At 39.3% G+C, this 13487-nt stretch overlaps 2 protein-coding genes across 3 annotated transcripts; both read left to right on the top strand.

Moving 5' to 3' along the window:
* Window positions 1–1241: 1241 nt before the first annotated feature.
* On the top strand, window positions 1242–6956 carry LOC144663682 (lactadherin-like). Of its 2 annotated transcripts, XM_078524700.1 has the most exons (5): window positions 1242–1362; window positions 3528–3960; window positions 4290–4447; window positions 5484–5642; window positions 6429–6956. In XM_078524700.1, the coding sequence occupies exons 2-5, from the start codon at window positions 3537–3539 to the stop codon at window positions 6576–6578; spliced, it is 891 nt and encodes a 296-aa protein (XP_078380826.1). In that variant the 5' UTR covers window positions 1242–1362; window positions 3528–3536; the 3' UTR covers window positions 6579–6956. The 2 variants fall into 2 exon arrangements, with proteins under 2 accessions (XP_078380826.1, XP_078380827.1); XM_078524701.1 differs by lacking the exon at window positions 1242–1362 and having other exon boundaries at window positions 3525–3960.
* A 1760-nt stretch (window positions 6957–8716) lies between these two features.
* Window positions 8717–12455, top strand: LOC144663648 (retinoschisin-like). The gene is made up of 4 exons (XM_078524657.1): window positions 8717–8847; window positions 9728–10181; window positions 11503–11819; window positions 12270–12455. The coding sequence occupies exons 2-4, from the start codon at window positions 9758–9760 to the stop codon at window positions 12408–12410; spliced, it is 882 nt and encodes a 293-aa protein (XP_078380783.1). The 5' UTR covers window positions 8717–8847; window positions 9728–9757; the 3' UTR covers window positions 12411–12455.
* The last annotated feature ends 1032 nt before the right edge of the window (window positions 12456–13487 follow it).

The raw sequence follows: 13487 nt of genomic DNA, 5'->3' as shown, positions 1-13487 counted from the left end.
TCTAATTGCTCTTTTCGTAACTGCGTTACAGTGCAACCTCGATATAACGAACCTCTATATAACGAAGCCCTCGATATAACGAACGACATTCTTTGTCCCAGTAATAGTAAAATGTAGGAGAAAGTACCTAGATATAACGAAACCTCGTTATAGCGAACACATTTTGACAGTCCCTTGGCCCTTCGTTATATCGAGGTTCCACTGTAATGATGGCTGGGCACAGCTTATCAAGACGAACGACGGATGGGATAAATATTATAGAACTTGGAAGTTCACCATCGCCAGTTGAACAAAAAGGACATGGAAAATGAGAAACATGATGATTCTGATTCTCGTCCCCAGAGCCCCTTGACCCTCTTAGCCGGTGAGGCCTGGGGCACGAGGAACAAGTGGCTCTGGTCTGAATGGTCTGAATACACATGAGTTTATTGGCTAGTTCCACGTGCCCCAGACCTCGCCGGATAAGAGGGACAAGCGGGCTCTGGAAACGAGGATGGGAAACATACCAGTGGGAAACAAAACAAAAATAAAAAGTTTCATTGCTGCACAGATCGAAATATTGGACGGAAAACAAATACGCCGGCCAAATAAAGGGGTTGTGTGGTGAACGAAAAAAACAAAAAAAACCACAGAAGTGAGCTCTAGCGCAATACATTTTTAGATACAGCTACTCTGATTAAATTAACGTTTTACGGTAATGAAACACGCTATAATAAATGTGCTGCAAAGGATGCGCGATGCAAACAAGACAATCGGTCGACAAACATAGCGACGATGCAAAGATCTGAGGCTGGAACTTCTAAATGTATTTGTTGACAAAAATATTAGTCGCCGAGTAAGATCACCGACTAAGATGAGAAAAGAGGCTTGTTCGACTGAGGAAGTGGGCCCCGCGCGACCGTCCGTGAAATTGTGGCAACATCGTTTCCTCCGCGAGCATTTGTTGCTGAAACAAAATGTTGCAAAGTTTAAACAAAGTTGCGTCCCCAACGGTACTGCATGCGCGCGCAAGCAGGGAAACACTTTGAACTGTCTCTTGAGAGGTCGTAAATGTTTTAGTAAGGATGTTATTTTGATTTCTCAGACTTTGACAGGCTAGCTAGCCTGGTGTTTGCTTGTGAATACCCGTGCGTCATACTCAAATTAAACAAAGTGAAGATGTCATCTTTGAGTCAATCATTTGCAAGGCCTCTGCAGAGCCAATCTTAGTTTTGATTAGATCTTACACTATTTTCATTTATATTGATTGGCACCGTTGTAATTACTTCACTGCGTTTTAGTTGCCGACGGACAAAGATACAAAACCGCTTTAATAGAAGTGCCGAGCCGCTACTTACAAGCTAAGGATCCTAAGTCAGTGAGGTATGTATTGTAAAAACCCATATATGAGCAGCTGCTATTGCCAGTTGGAAATTTATGGTGCCTATGATTAAATTTAATTTAAAATTGAATTTTGAATACCGAGTTCTAATTCTGAAACGTATGTCTTGCATTTTATCGATCTTTGTCTGGTTGCCAAGTTTGACGTTTCTATATATTCGGCGATGTATATTTATGTCAATCTTTTCGAATTTCTGCTGCATTTTAAAAAATTGTCGTGCTTTATTTTTTTTCTTTCAACAAATTTTAAGCGCAGTTAACCAGTTTGCGTGCTGTTTCTTACCGTTTGGATTTAACTCTTGCTTCCTTTGAAGTCAGATTATTATCGCTTGTTATTGCTAGGAAAATGCTGTCGAAATGACGAGTTTAAACAACGAAAAAGACAAAGATAAAAAGCATTAAATAAACCCTTGTGTTTAATTTCAATCTATTTGCTCAATTATCAAAAAAGTTTACCCAGGCAAAGCTGGAGTGAATCGCTTTCCTTTCAAAATTAATTAAAAATTGATTCTTATATTGACAGTGTGAGCATTTGCAAATAAGATATGAAAACTTTCCTTGACAATCTTTCTCTTCCACGTACAGTTGTATTTATCTGGTCCTAATCATGTTAGATCTGCAGTTTTTTTTTATTAGACAGCGTTAAACTTTAGGGCAATTTTTTTTTAAGTTCCACTTATTTTCATTTTGCAGTCGGTGAGGTGAGTCAAACTAACGCTTGCAGCGAGTTCCGAACTTGTCCTTTCTAACTACTATACTGACTTTTCTTATTTATGTTTTTATGTTCGTTCTGCGAATTATTTATTGTGGTTTTATAGTTATCGATGTTTTTCTTTTCCTTTCGTCACCTGTCTGCCTGAAAATGTATTAACTATTACAAAAAGAAAACTACATGTCTGACCTCTCCAACAAATTTGGTAATTCGGCGTTGAAGGGTTTTGTATAGATTATTCGAAATACGAATTCAGAGTTCTTGTCGAAAAAAGTCGACCTTTCGCTATAAATGGTTAATGAGGAACAATTAGTTTAATATAGGATAAATGACATCCGTGTAATTTTTTAAATATTTTCCTTTTTAAAATGGCCTGAATCTTCATTATTTCTTAAGTTTATTTTGGCCGTTTTTAGATCCCCTAAACATTTACTACACAAAAAAAAAAGAGATATAGTATATATTTAAGAAGCGATATCAACCAAACACGTCTTCCTTGGAATTCTTTACTTCCTCGACACGTTTGAAAAATTGCTCATCTGCAAAATGATCATATTTGCCTTTTTTTCTGAAACAACAACAACAACAAAAAATGTCAGGGAACAATACGGTGGTTAGTTTGGGTTGTTGAGACGAATTCATGCATCAACAACAACTGAGCCCGCGACTTCATCGTACTTGGTTCCATCTCGGTTGCTACGCAACGCGAAATCAATCCTTATTCGAGGAAGCTTAACCATATTTGGGTCTGGTTTATTCACATTAAGAAAGAAAAAAATGTCAGCCAGCTTATAATTATGATTAAATAATATTTGGAGAATTGCGCGCACATTACTAAAGTTGCGTCTATCGTGTTAATGTACATAGATCTGGCACACTAACAAAACCAAAATGCAAGCCGGCAAGTCTGAAGAAAACAGATTTTACTTTTTACATTTTGTTAGTTTCCAAACGCTTAAAAAGTCTATTAATATCTGAATATTTTCAAAAAATATTGCTGTTGTGCTACTGATGGTTTATCTGAGAGTCAAAGCTGAGTCAATTTCCAAATTTAAGGACGTTATTAAATTTACATAAAGTTTAATTCTGTGTTGTCAAGCATAAGTATTAAAAAAGAACAGCTTTGTAGTATCAGTTGTTGAGTTTTCATAACTTCTTTGACGTAAGATGCAAAGGGCCTATTATTTTATTAAGTCAACGCTTCCCGAATTAGTCTTTGTTCTTTTACGGGTTAAATACAGATCAGAGCTCTACCGAAAATTTGCGAAATGAGGCGTTAGAAAAAGTAATGGAACAAACCCATTAGAAAGAGAGCGCTGGATTCTAATTAATTATCAGACGACAAGGTGTATGATAGGCTTACATGACAGATATCTCAGTGGAAGTTTTCTTTGCATTGATCTGATTGTTCAAAGGCTTTCATTGTGCTACGCAGGTGAAACTGATGGCTATGGAAGAAAACACTGCGACGTTCATCCTTCTGTTTCTTGGAACAATCCTCGCTGATCAGCAACCCTGTAGAACTCTACAATCAATTTCGAACCGTGCACTGAATGGTCACGTGATAGGAGTAGCGAAGACTTCTTCGGTGGAGAAGTGTCAAATTAAGTGCGAAAAAAATCCAGACTGCTACAGCATGAACTACATGTTTTCCTCAAAATCCTGCGAGCTAAACAAGGGAACTAGATTGTCGCACCCACAAAAGTTCCTTTTGCGAGAAAACACAGTTTATTTTGACAATCTTCACCGGCAGTACCACGCATGCGTGCACCCTCCGTGTCAAAATGGTGCTTCTTGTGTAATATTGGCGCAGAGTCCTGGATACGAGTGCAAATGTCAGCCAAGTTACAGTGGCTACAATTGCCAAGGTAAGAGATTCAGTTGCTATCATTTAAACGTTAAAGAGAAAATTTCCGTAAAAGCTCTATCTCCTTGTAAAAGGCCTTTAGGAAAACTGGATGATGGTAATGAAATTGTTACATATGACGTGTTGCTGCTCATTATATCCGGTTTACACTATAAGCGCGCAGTTAGGGATTTCTTTTGCTGATTTGAGAAACTGCACCCATTAGGTTTTTGGAGACTTTTGTGTTCTTTGTATAACCGTGTTACGCGTCAGGTTGAGCATTCAATAAAAAAAGGTACTGTGAATAGTCAAGAATCGAAAACGGTAAGGTGTTTATTTGTATTGAAACAGAATGTAACGAAGAACCATTGGGGATGAATAACAACTTAATCCGCAACTCAGCAATATCGGCATCAACATTTGAGCCCGACAGCCCGCCATCCAGCGGTCGTATCTACAGTCCGGGAGGGTGGCGTGCCTTAAGTCACGACCTCAACCCATATTTAGAGGTGGGTATTAAAAGTATTAAAATTATATAATGTTCTGATTGACGCAGCCCGTTCTCTGAGCAAACTTTCCGGTTGGATGAGGTAATAATGATTTGTTTTATTGCAGTTACGTACAAGAGAACCTTTTTTCGAAGATTTACTCCTCGATGGGAAATAAGAATCTGGAAAGCAAAATTAAGGCTAAGTTTTTAACAGCAGTTACGATGGGAACTGACATGACGGAATTAAGATACTCTAATGCTGTGATTTCACATGCGGATTTTGGCGCATTCTAGCACTTTAAAATTTGCCACTTTAGAACTACGATAAGAAAAAGTACTGGCGCGATAGAAAACAAGTGACCGGGCGTCGTTTAGTGTCCGTTATAAGACGTCCCAGTTTTCTTCGGAGTCATTTCCAGTCAAAGCTCTTGCGCCGGGGAAATGCCATTTGTCCGTATGAGCTCACGAGTGTCCGAAATAGCGGGGTGTAAACAAGGCGAGTTGCCCGTATTTGAGTTCAATGGTAACAAGCGAGAAATAGTCGTCGTCTGACTTGCAATCCTGACTGAGGACTTTAATAAAAGGTTATGCTACACGGGGCCATTTTTCGTTCCATTTTGCAGTACAACAAGGTTGCATTGCCATAGAAAAAAATTAGAGTTATAACCCCGAAAATAAAAACCTGAAAAAAAATGTTGCGTTGCGAGTTGCAAGAAAAGTATAACTATTAATTATAGTTCTTCATCCGTCTGTGTAACTCAGAATCGTTTTTTCTCTCGCGCACTTTAAGGGCGTTTTTATAAAAAAAACCAAGTCTCTTGGGACTAGTCCCAGTCCTTTTAAAATAATTTTTTAAGTAATACAAAACACTCAACTATTTGCATCGTTGCGAGACAAGTTGCTCTTATCTTTATGTCAATTGCATCTTGCAGCTTGTTTCAGTCGTCATCCTTGCGTTGCAAGTTGCAAGGAAAATTGATTGTTTCCTGTAACACGATAAGGGTCAATAAGTTAATACAGAGAAATTGTACATTCGTTTGCTATCTCTTCCATAGATAAGATTTGTATCTGCAAAGCTAATAACAGCAGTTGCTACTCAAGGTTGGAAAGATCCAAATAACATATTGCAGAGCTGTTGGGTCACACAATACTATCTTGAGTACACTCAAGATGGAATGACATGGACAACGCACAAGGAAAATTCCAATAGGAGGGTAAGTCAATAAAATGTCATTAACAACATTTACAATAAAAAAATCGTTGTTAATATTCAAAACCTTTAGTATCACAATGAAGACGAAGTGTTCAACATGACACGAGCATGGGACGAGTCCCCACGGGAATCGACCCGTGGCCTTCAGATCCGGTTGGGCGCTCTAGCCAACTGAGCTACGAGAGACTCGTTGTGAGTTTGGGCCATTTACTTGCTTGATATGTGACACGCGTCCTGCATACTCTAGGATCAGCAACTTTTGCGTTAGTGATTCTAGCAAAGGAGTGACGTGGGAAACTATAATTAACTTGCTGCATGTTTCATTTTGTAATTCGCTCGATTAGTAAATACTGCGCGGTACAATTGAAGATAAAGCCTCAATTAAGTAAATAAAAAATGGAGAGCGATAACAGGGCAGTCTAGGCCTCTTGCTTAAGATTTGCTTGTGTAACAATGACAGCGCTGATGGACCTTTAGAGCATACTGCTCTCATGTCTTTAAGGGAATATCTTCTATGTCCTCTATTTTCTGTCGTTTCTTGCTGTCAGTTACATATTATCCCGGCCTTTCCTGAGGAGTAAAGAGTGTTTAGCGATTAATGCCAGCCTCTTCCCAAAGTTCTCCTTGGCCTTGCTTTCCAATATGGCGACTAAAAAACAACACCAAGAAGACCCTGACGTCGGGGTGGCGATAAACACTAACATAAAGTTTCGTAAGTGAGTTAAAATGTTTGAAGTGTCATGTGTATGACTCGTCATTTTAATCATTTCTATTTCTGTTCTCACAGGTTTTTCAGGGCAACACAAACGCTGATAGTAGTATAAAGAACCGCATTAGCAAACCCTTTTCCTGTATGGCATTGAGAATTCGTCCAATCGTGTGGGTACAACGGCCTGCCATGCGCACTGAAGTATATGGCTGTGACGCATACGGCTGAGCAGAGCAATGTCTTCCCCAGGCTCTTCTCTCATTGTCCAAGGAGGGAGCAGTCTGGGAAGCACTTTCAAAGATTCCTTTTTACATGATGGCTCGATATGGCATCACTGATCGATACTTTGATTTTGTTACTACTACCTTCAATACTACTTATGATATTCAACAAGAAGTCATATCTTGCTTCCAGTAGCAAAACTGAAACCTTGGCCTAAATTAGGCTTTATTATCATACGCTGTTCGGGAAATGCACGTCTGCGCTCTTCAAGAAAGCGGCCTAAATTGAGCCCAGGCCTAAGTCGATGGTCAAAATTTAAAGATGGCTGTTAATGGAAGTCAGTTATCTGCTGTGCATACGGGCGAGACAATTCACAAGATAGGGGAAGAGCTGGCTGTGATCCTTGTTGAAGTAACTGGAGCCGGATTTTTAAATTTTTGTTGTTTAAAAGGAAAAAGCACGAGCGCTTCAACGTTGTCACGCCAAAGTAGTCACTTTTCATGTTACGTATAGTTGCTTAGCAACACAACTGCTTTAAACTGCGGGCTCATGTTTATTATTGGAGACGTAATATTTGAAGACCCGGTCAAACGGTCCCACACCCTTGATCCCAGGAAAGAAGAGAGACCTTTGGAACGAGGTTGACAGTTTCAACATTTTGATCCGGCATGGCCCGACATTTCTAGGTGTAATGTTAGGATCGACCTGTTGGAAAAGAATAATTTGATCACCCTGTTGAAAGATTGATTCCGGGCAAACTTGCGTCCAACGTTTGAAACATTTAAAAATCGTGTAGAAAAGGTTCCACAGTTGAAATGTTTCATGTTTCATTTGGCCACAACGAGTCCAAACATTTTTGAAAAGTTGGATCACAATTCTGGACCACTTTCCGGGCGTACGGGCCTTCTTCCCAAGCACCAAATTCAGGTGAGAACTGAGGGATGGAAACAATGAGACTATCAAAATCCATCTTGAACTATTTTTAGATTCCTAAGTACATTAGAACGGTGTTTCACTTGAGTGTTTGCTCACTTCTTAATGATTTTTTTGCTTTATGCGCCAACCGTAAACGTGAACATTCTTGGTAACTTGCATTACTGACCGGCTTGCAATATATTGCCCTAAGATTTCCAATCAATAGCTTCTAAATACAATAGATTACGAGCAAATGTAATAATTTCAATTAAAGTAAAATTGCCATGAGTTTTTTCTGTTAATGACGTGAATCACCAAACCTTTATTATATAAAATTACACTAATGACATTTTGTGTCCTAAGATGCGCATGCTCTGCTTTTCTCTTTCACAAACAGCTTCAATCTCGTTCCCAGTGCCAAGGGGGACGCGGGCTCTAGGAACGTGATCGGGTAGATTTTGTCGTCGGTTCGTGAAATAATTTGAAAAACTTCGGGAATAACTCTTGGATATTTTACCCTTAGGTTTTAATAGCATATACTTAAGTGTATTTTAATTTTAGTCCTACGTTTTATACATGAGCCTCTGGCTCGGACATTGGGAGACCTCGTCCCACGTGTGGACATAATTGTATTGTATTGTATTGTAATTGTAAGTAATTGTTGGCCTTTAAGCATGAGCGTTTGCCAAGATATCAGGACTAGTAGACCTAGTACTACTGCCTCTATTAAGCAGCTTTAACTCTTATATCAATAACATTGCTAAATGCAATAACGGAAGTACCACATCATGACAAATCTTTTGTTGGTTGGTGATTGACGTTGCTCCCGGAACAAATTTAATCAAATAATTTGTTTTGATCTTGTAGACGTTCGCGCTCCGATTGGGTCTCAAGAAAACACCTTCTAAGCTGTGTAACTGCAGGGTGTTCATTAGGCATCGGGGATCGGAGAATTCTCCGGCTACTCGTGTTCTCCGGCTAATTTCAGGCCGTCCTTTTTTTTTGCGGTCCTTTGTCTCCTCCGTTCTTCCTTCTCCTCCTTTCTTCTCCCTATGAGGTAAATAGAATCGAGAAAAGAGAAATCAACTAATTCGTTATAATGACAATCAAACAATATCATTTTTTGAGAAAAAATATATTTTGACGTTCAGCTGACGAAATGTTTGTTGAACTTACATAAGGAAAATCAACTAATTCATTGTAATGTCAATCAAACGACTTAATTTTGAGAAATATTGTAACTTGACGTTCAGTTGACGAACTGTTTTTCGAGCTTACATTTTTCCTGCAAACTAATAAAATTTTGCACCGGAGTTGACGATGATACAAGTTCACCAGTCCAAAGGTTTCGTCTCCATTGGTAAGCAAGTCTGACCTTGAAAATTCAACTATTTTTTAAAAATGTATTTGCGTTGACTGTTAAAGGGAAATCCGTTTCCTTTTATGAAAATAACAGGACATTTTACTAAAAAACGTGGATTAAATTGGGCATCTAAGAATTACCTTTTATTACATATGTAAAAAAATAGGCGATTTTGTGCAAATATGGTACACAATTATCGTATGTTAGTCATCTTTATCCCGCATACAAATCATCAAAAATCAAATCATCTTGAGGCAGCACTCACATGCATAATTTGTGTTGAAGTTGGTGAGGCTCGCCTCTAACTTCTCAGTTTTTTTGTCCGAGATTTTTATAAGATTTTGAGCAATTCACAAATGGTCGGCCTCAATATTTTGATTGACTTTGTCAACGGACTTTTGCACATCTATCTGAACAGAAACTAAATATTTTTAAAAAGTTTTGTATTGTAGAACATCAAATCTAGTACCATAATTCTGGAACATCTAACCTAGCACTTATTTGTACCAAGAAAAAAGTTGGCTTCAAATTGTTTTTTTTTTCGCGGGAGCTTTACGCCAACAAGGGGCACACATGGTTATTAATTTGTGCAAGTTAAAAAAGTTGTGTAATACAGCATGCTGATAGGTTTTAACATCAGCTAAAGTTTTTGTCTTACCACGTTCTTCTTAAATCACCAACTGAACTTTATTCTTTCTAAAACGTTGTCTATCATTGTACTAGTTTTCCATACAGAGGGCTGTATAAGGACGGATTTATTGTATTAAATTAATTAATTTATTGTATTAAAGACAAATTTGCACAAGGCCATTAACAACATCAAGATTTATAATGATTCTAGAATTTAAAAAAAGCAAGTTCTCCGTTCGTGTTGCAGGGTTACCGTATTGACTCCGACGTGAAGAAAATGTGGATTTTTTGTTGGGTTGTTTTCACTCTTTTGCAAACTATAACCGGTCAAACTGGACAAACCGGTTGTCAAGATGTACACTCTATATCCGGGTATTCACTCACCGGGCATACGTATCGAATTATGTCAGGAGTTCGCCTGATTACGTGCATAGTCACGTGTCAAGATGATCCAAGATGCTACAGCCTCAACTTCAAGTTTACGCTTAACCTGTGTGAACTCAACAGTGAAACTCGCATAAGTGTTGAACCAAAGAATTTTGTCTCCTCGGGGGATACCATATATTTGGATAACTTATATCGGCCCTATAGACCGTGCGAAAACGTGCCGTGTAAGAACGGTGGGACTTGCGTGACCACTAATTTGTATCCAGGGTTTAAATGTGAATGTAAAGCAGGATACATTGGACCGGCTTGTGAAGGTAAGGCTTAATCTCGTTCCCAGATCTCGCGGGCGAGCCGAAGTCGAGTCTCGCCTTCCGCTCGTCTACCTGCGAGATGTGGGAACGAGATTAGGTAAGGCTGGGTAGTGAGTTTTCATCATAATGCTGCCATACTTAGCATCATGTAACAACAAAGGTTTTGGCTAAACAAACCGTCCGTCAGTATTAGAGTGAGTTCGCAGATTTTGCTCAGAGGCAAGGATAATTTGGTAAATATGGCAAGGCATATCCACATTTTATCCGTATTTTACTCCATTACCATCCTTGCCATGTTCAGGTATTCTTTCTTCTTTATGTTTTTTTTCTTCATTTGTTCAGCACTGTGTTACATATCCAAGCAAATAGGTTTTGATTTCTCTGGGGATATAGTGCTTGTATAGTAACCTACACAGGAACACGTCTAGCCTGTGAACAGGCTCTCCGTTAATTCGAGGATGGGGCGATTTTTTTTAGCTCTGCCCCACTTGGGAGTCTGCTTGCAGGCTAGAACACGTCAAGTATTGGCTGCGGCCATCTTAGATGTAATGACCTTCCTTGCCAACAGTTGTTGTATTTTTATCCAACAAACAGGTGCACCTGCACCTGTGAAATTTCAGAGGCCCTTTTTAACCCTATCTTGCGTCCCGTATTATGGAGGTTCTCGTATCATAGAAATAGAAGTTATTTGAATTCTAAGTTTCTCTAGATCTAGGGCCAAGTAAACCGTCCGTATTTTGGAGGTGTCCACAGTGGAAGATTGACTATATTGGTTACGTTTCCTCGCTATACCATGAATACTAAGACACCACAGAGACACTGAGATTGGACCAAAAAATTCCATACTAATGACGAGACTAGCCTCCTCCGCAGGCAACTCCCTTTGTTACGGAAGAGAGACTGGGACCGACAAAAGAGAGACTGGAACCGAGCAAAAGAGAGAATGGGATCGAGCAAAAAACGACTTCCTCCCTACTAGTCCCAGTTTTCTCTCTCCCCTCTGCTACCACAGGAATCCCAACATTAAGGATTAAAAGGAGTAGCCTGCAGAGGAGGCTGTGACGAGGCGTCTATTTATTTAGGATAAATTTTGTTTCACGCGCATGAAACCAGGTGTTTGTCTCTATATTAGTGCAGTTGAACCCCGGTAACTCGAACTCTGAAGGGAAACAAAAAACAGTTCGAGTTAGCGGGGTTTTCGAGTTAGCCGAGCAAAAATGACTGAAAGTGGGTCTAAGGGAAATGGAAGTTAGTTCGAGTTAGCGGGGTTGTTCGAGTTATCCGAGTTCGAGTTACCGGGGTTCTACTGTACTTCTCGTTGCAGATTGCTTGGACAGCTTGATGCAGTACCAGCCACTAGGTATGCAAAATGGCAAGATTCTTGACAGTCAAATCACCGCTTCCTCTCAAGTCACCGGCTTTGAAGCGTTCAAGGCGAGGCTGTATGGTTCCTCATGTTGGAAGAGCGCCAAGAACAGTTCTGGCGAGTTCCTGGAAATAAACTTTAGAGAAAAGGAATACGTCAAAGCAATAAAAACTCAAGGCGATCCGCAGGAAGACAACTGGACGGAACAGTTCTACGTGGCTTTCACTTTGGGATCAGTTTGGGAAAATGTGACTTGGCCATATCACGGTGTTAAGGTATGTCAAATTTATTAACACCACATATGGACCGTTCCTTGAACTCGTACTTTACAGTCTTCTGTCGGTAAAGCAGTTACAATGTTGAAAAAAATTCAGCGATAAAATGTGGAATTAAAAACAGAATTTGTTCAATTTTACAGCTAAATCTTGTTAGGGTTGTTTAAGACTTGCTCCAAGTCGCTCGTTTGATTTTCAGGAGACCGCTGGGTACGGAGGGCGCGCGCGGGCTTGAAAAACAAAATAGCCGGACGGATCGCGGATTGGCTCGCTACACCGTGTACGGAAAAACAATTTCCGTATTTCCGCGTGGTTCAAAGCGATCTTACTCAATTAACTCTATTGACACAAAGAAAAACGAGCGACTCTGGGCAAATCTAGGCTTGATATTGAAGAAAAGAGTCTTAACGATTTTCTAAAGCGTATTATTTGCATTGACTTTTCTTGCAGAAGTTTAAAGGGAACCGTGACCGAAATCATTATATCATCCATTATCTTCGCAAACAGAGCTTCCGCGCTACATCTGTCCGCATCTATCCTCTTAAATGGCATGGCAACATGGCGCTTAGACTGGAGTTGTATAGCTGCTGACATCACTGGCATTTCACTACCAAAGCTTTATTTTTGTAGTGATGGGAACAGAATAGTTTGCTCGGCCTTTGACTGATCAGAACCTTCGTTAGGCAAGAAATTTTACGGCGCTCTTATATTCTCTGGTCGCACGAAAAAAAAATAAACAAAAAAACAACGGGCGTAAGTTTGCGAACGACTTAGAAATAGTTATAAATAACGTCGTGACAAAGGGGGTGCCAAGTTTTCCCGTTCACCCGAGACAGTGGCTCATGATAAAATGCTCGACAAAAAAACACTACGTATAATAAATACTGTGTAAATATATTTTAAAAAAACTGACCACTGACCAGTCCTTCAATGAATTAAAATATTTTTTAGTTTTATTACCTTATGTAAATTAAAGTTCTCGCATTCGCCAAAGTGTAAAAATATATAGCTTAAAACGTTTTACGGCTTAGCCCTTCATCAGAGGAAGTCAAGTTGGCCAACTTGATTGACGAAGGGCTAAGCCCAAAACGTTTGGAGCTATATATCTTCACATTTTGGCACTTTATAATCGAATGCGAGAACTTTAATTTACTTCCTTATGATTTTAAGTACGAGTGACACGCAGCTAACGGAAATTTTTCCGTTGATCATTTAATTCTTGTATCACAATCAACTCGTGCCACAGTAGGTATGCCCTTATCTACCCATCCGAAAAAGACTATGCTAAAAACTCGCGAAAGTAAAAGAAATAATGGATGTCCAGAATAAAACAACCCTTTTGTTAGCTTCTAATTGATGTTGCTTCTGGACAGAATTTAATAAAACTATTTGTTTTGATCCTGGAGATGTTCTCACTGCGATTGGTTCTCGAGAAATACCATCGAAGCTGTGTAAGCAGAACAAATGTGAAACGCGAAAAGTCGTTAATTTCACTTTTTGACGTTCAGCTGAGAAAATGTTTTTTTAATTTGCTAGTGTAATTATACTGCGGAATCCTTGAATATTGGTTGAGATGAGGGTTGAAGCTGGTTAGTCCGATCCCGCCAAGATTTCCTTCTCCACCGGTAAGCTTTTATTGACCAGAAAAGTTTAGTGGCTTTTTTGTTT

The sequence above is a fragment of the Oculina patagonica genome, chromosome 8 (assembly GCF_052425735.1).
Source record: "Oculina patagonica isolate OP01 chromosome 8, crgOcupat, whole genome shotgun sequence".
NCBI classification, from domain to species: domain Eukaryota; kingdom Metazoa; phylum Cnidaria; class Anthozoa; order Scleractinia; family Oculinidae; genus Oculina; species Oculina patagonica.
Note: the sequence above shows the minus strand (reverse complement) of the source record. Positions and strands in the feature narration are given on the sequence as shown.

What these genes read in the sequence shown, in the direction of transcription:
- LOC144663648 (XM_078524657.1), top strand. Translation starts at nt 9,758, where the DNA reads ATGTGGATTTTTTGTTGGGTTGTTTTCACTCTTTTGCAAACTATAACC. An exon ending in CATTGGACCGGCTTGTGAAG is followed by an intron (nt 10,182 to 11,502) that starts GTAAGGCTTAAT and finishes TTCTCGTTGCAG; the next exon opens with ATTGCTTGGACAGCTTGATG. An exon ending in GGCCATATCACGGTGTTAAG is followed by an intron (nt 11,820 to 12,269) that starts GTATGTCAAATT and finishes CTTTTCTTGCAG; the next exon opens with AAGTTTAAAGGGAACCGTGA.
- LOC144663682 (XM_078524700.1), top strand. Translation starts at nt 3,537, where the DNA reads ATGGCTATGGAAGAAAACACTGCGACGTTCATCCTTCTGTTTCTTGGA. An exon ending in ACCTCAACCCATATTTAGAG is followed by an intron (nt 4,448 to 5,483) that starts GTGGGTATTAAA and finishes TCTCTTCCATAG; the next exon opens with ATAAGATTTGTATCTGCAAA. An exon ending in AGGAAAATTCCAATAGGAGG is followed by an intron (nt 5,643 to 6,428) that starts GTAAGTCAATAA and finishes CTGTTCTCACAG; the next exon opens with GTTTTTCAGGGCAACACAAA.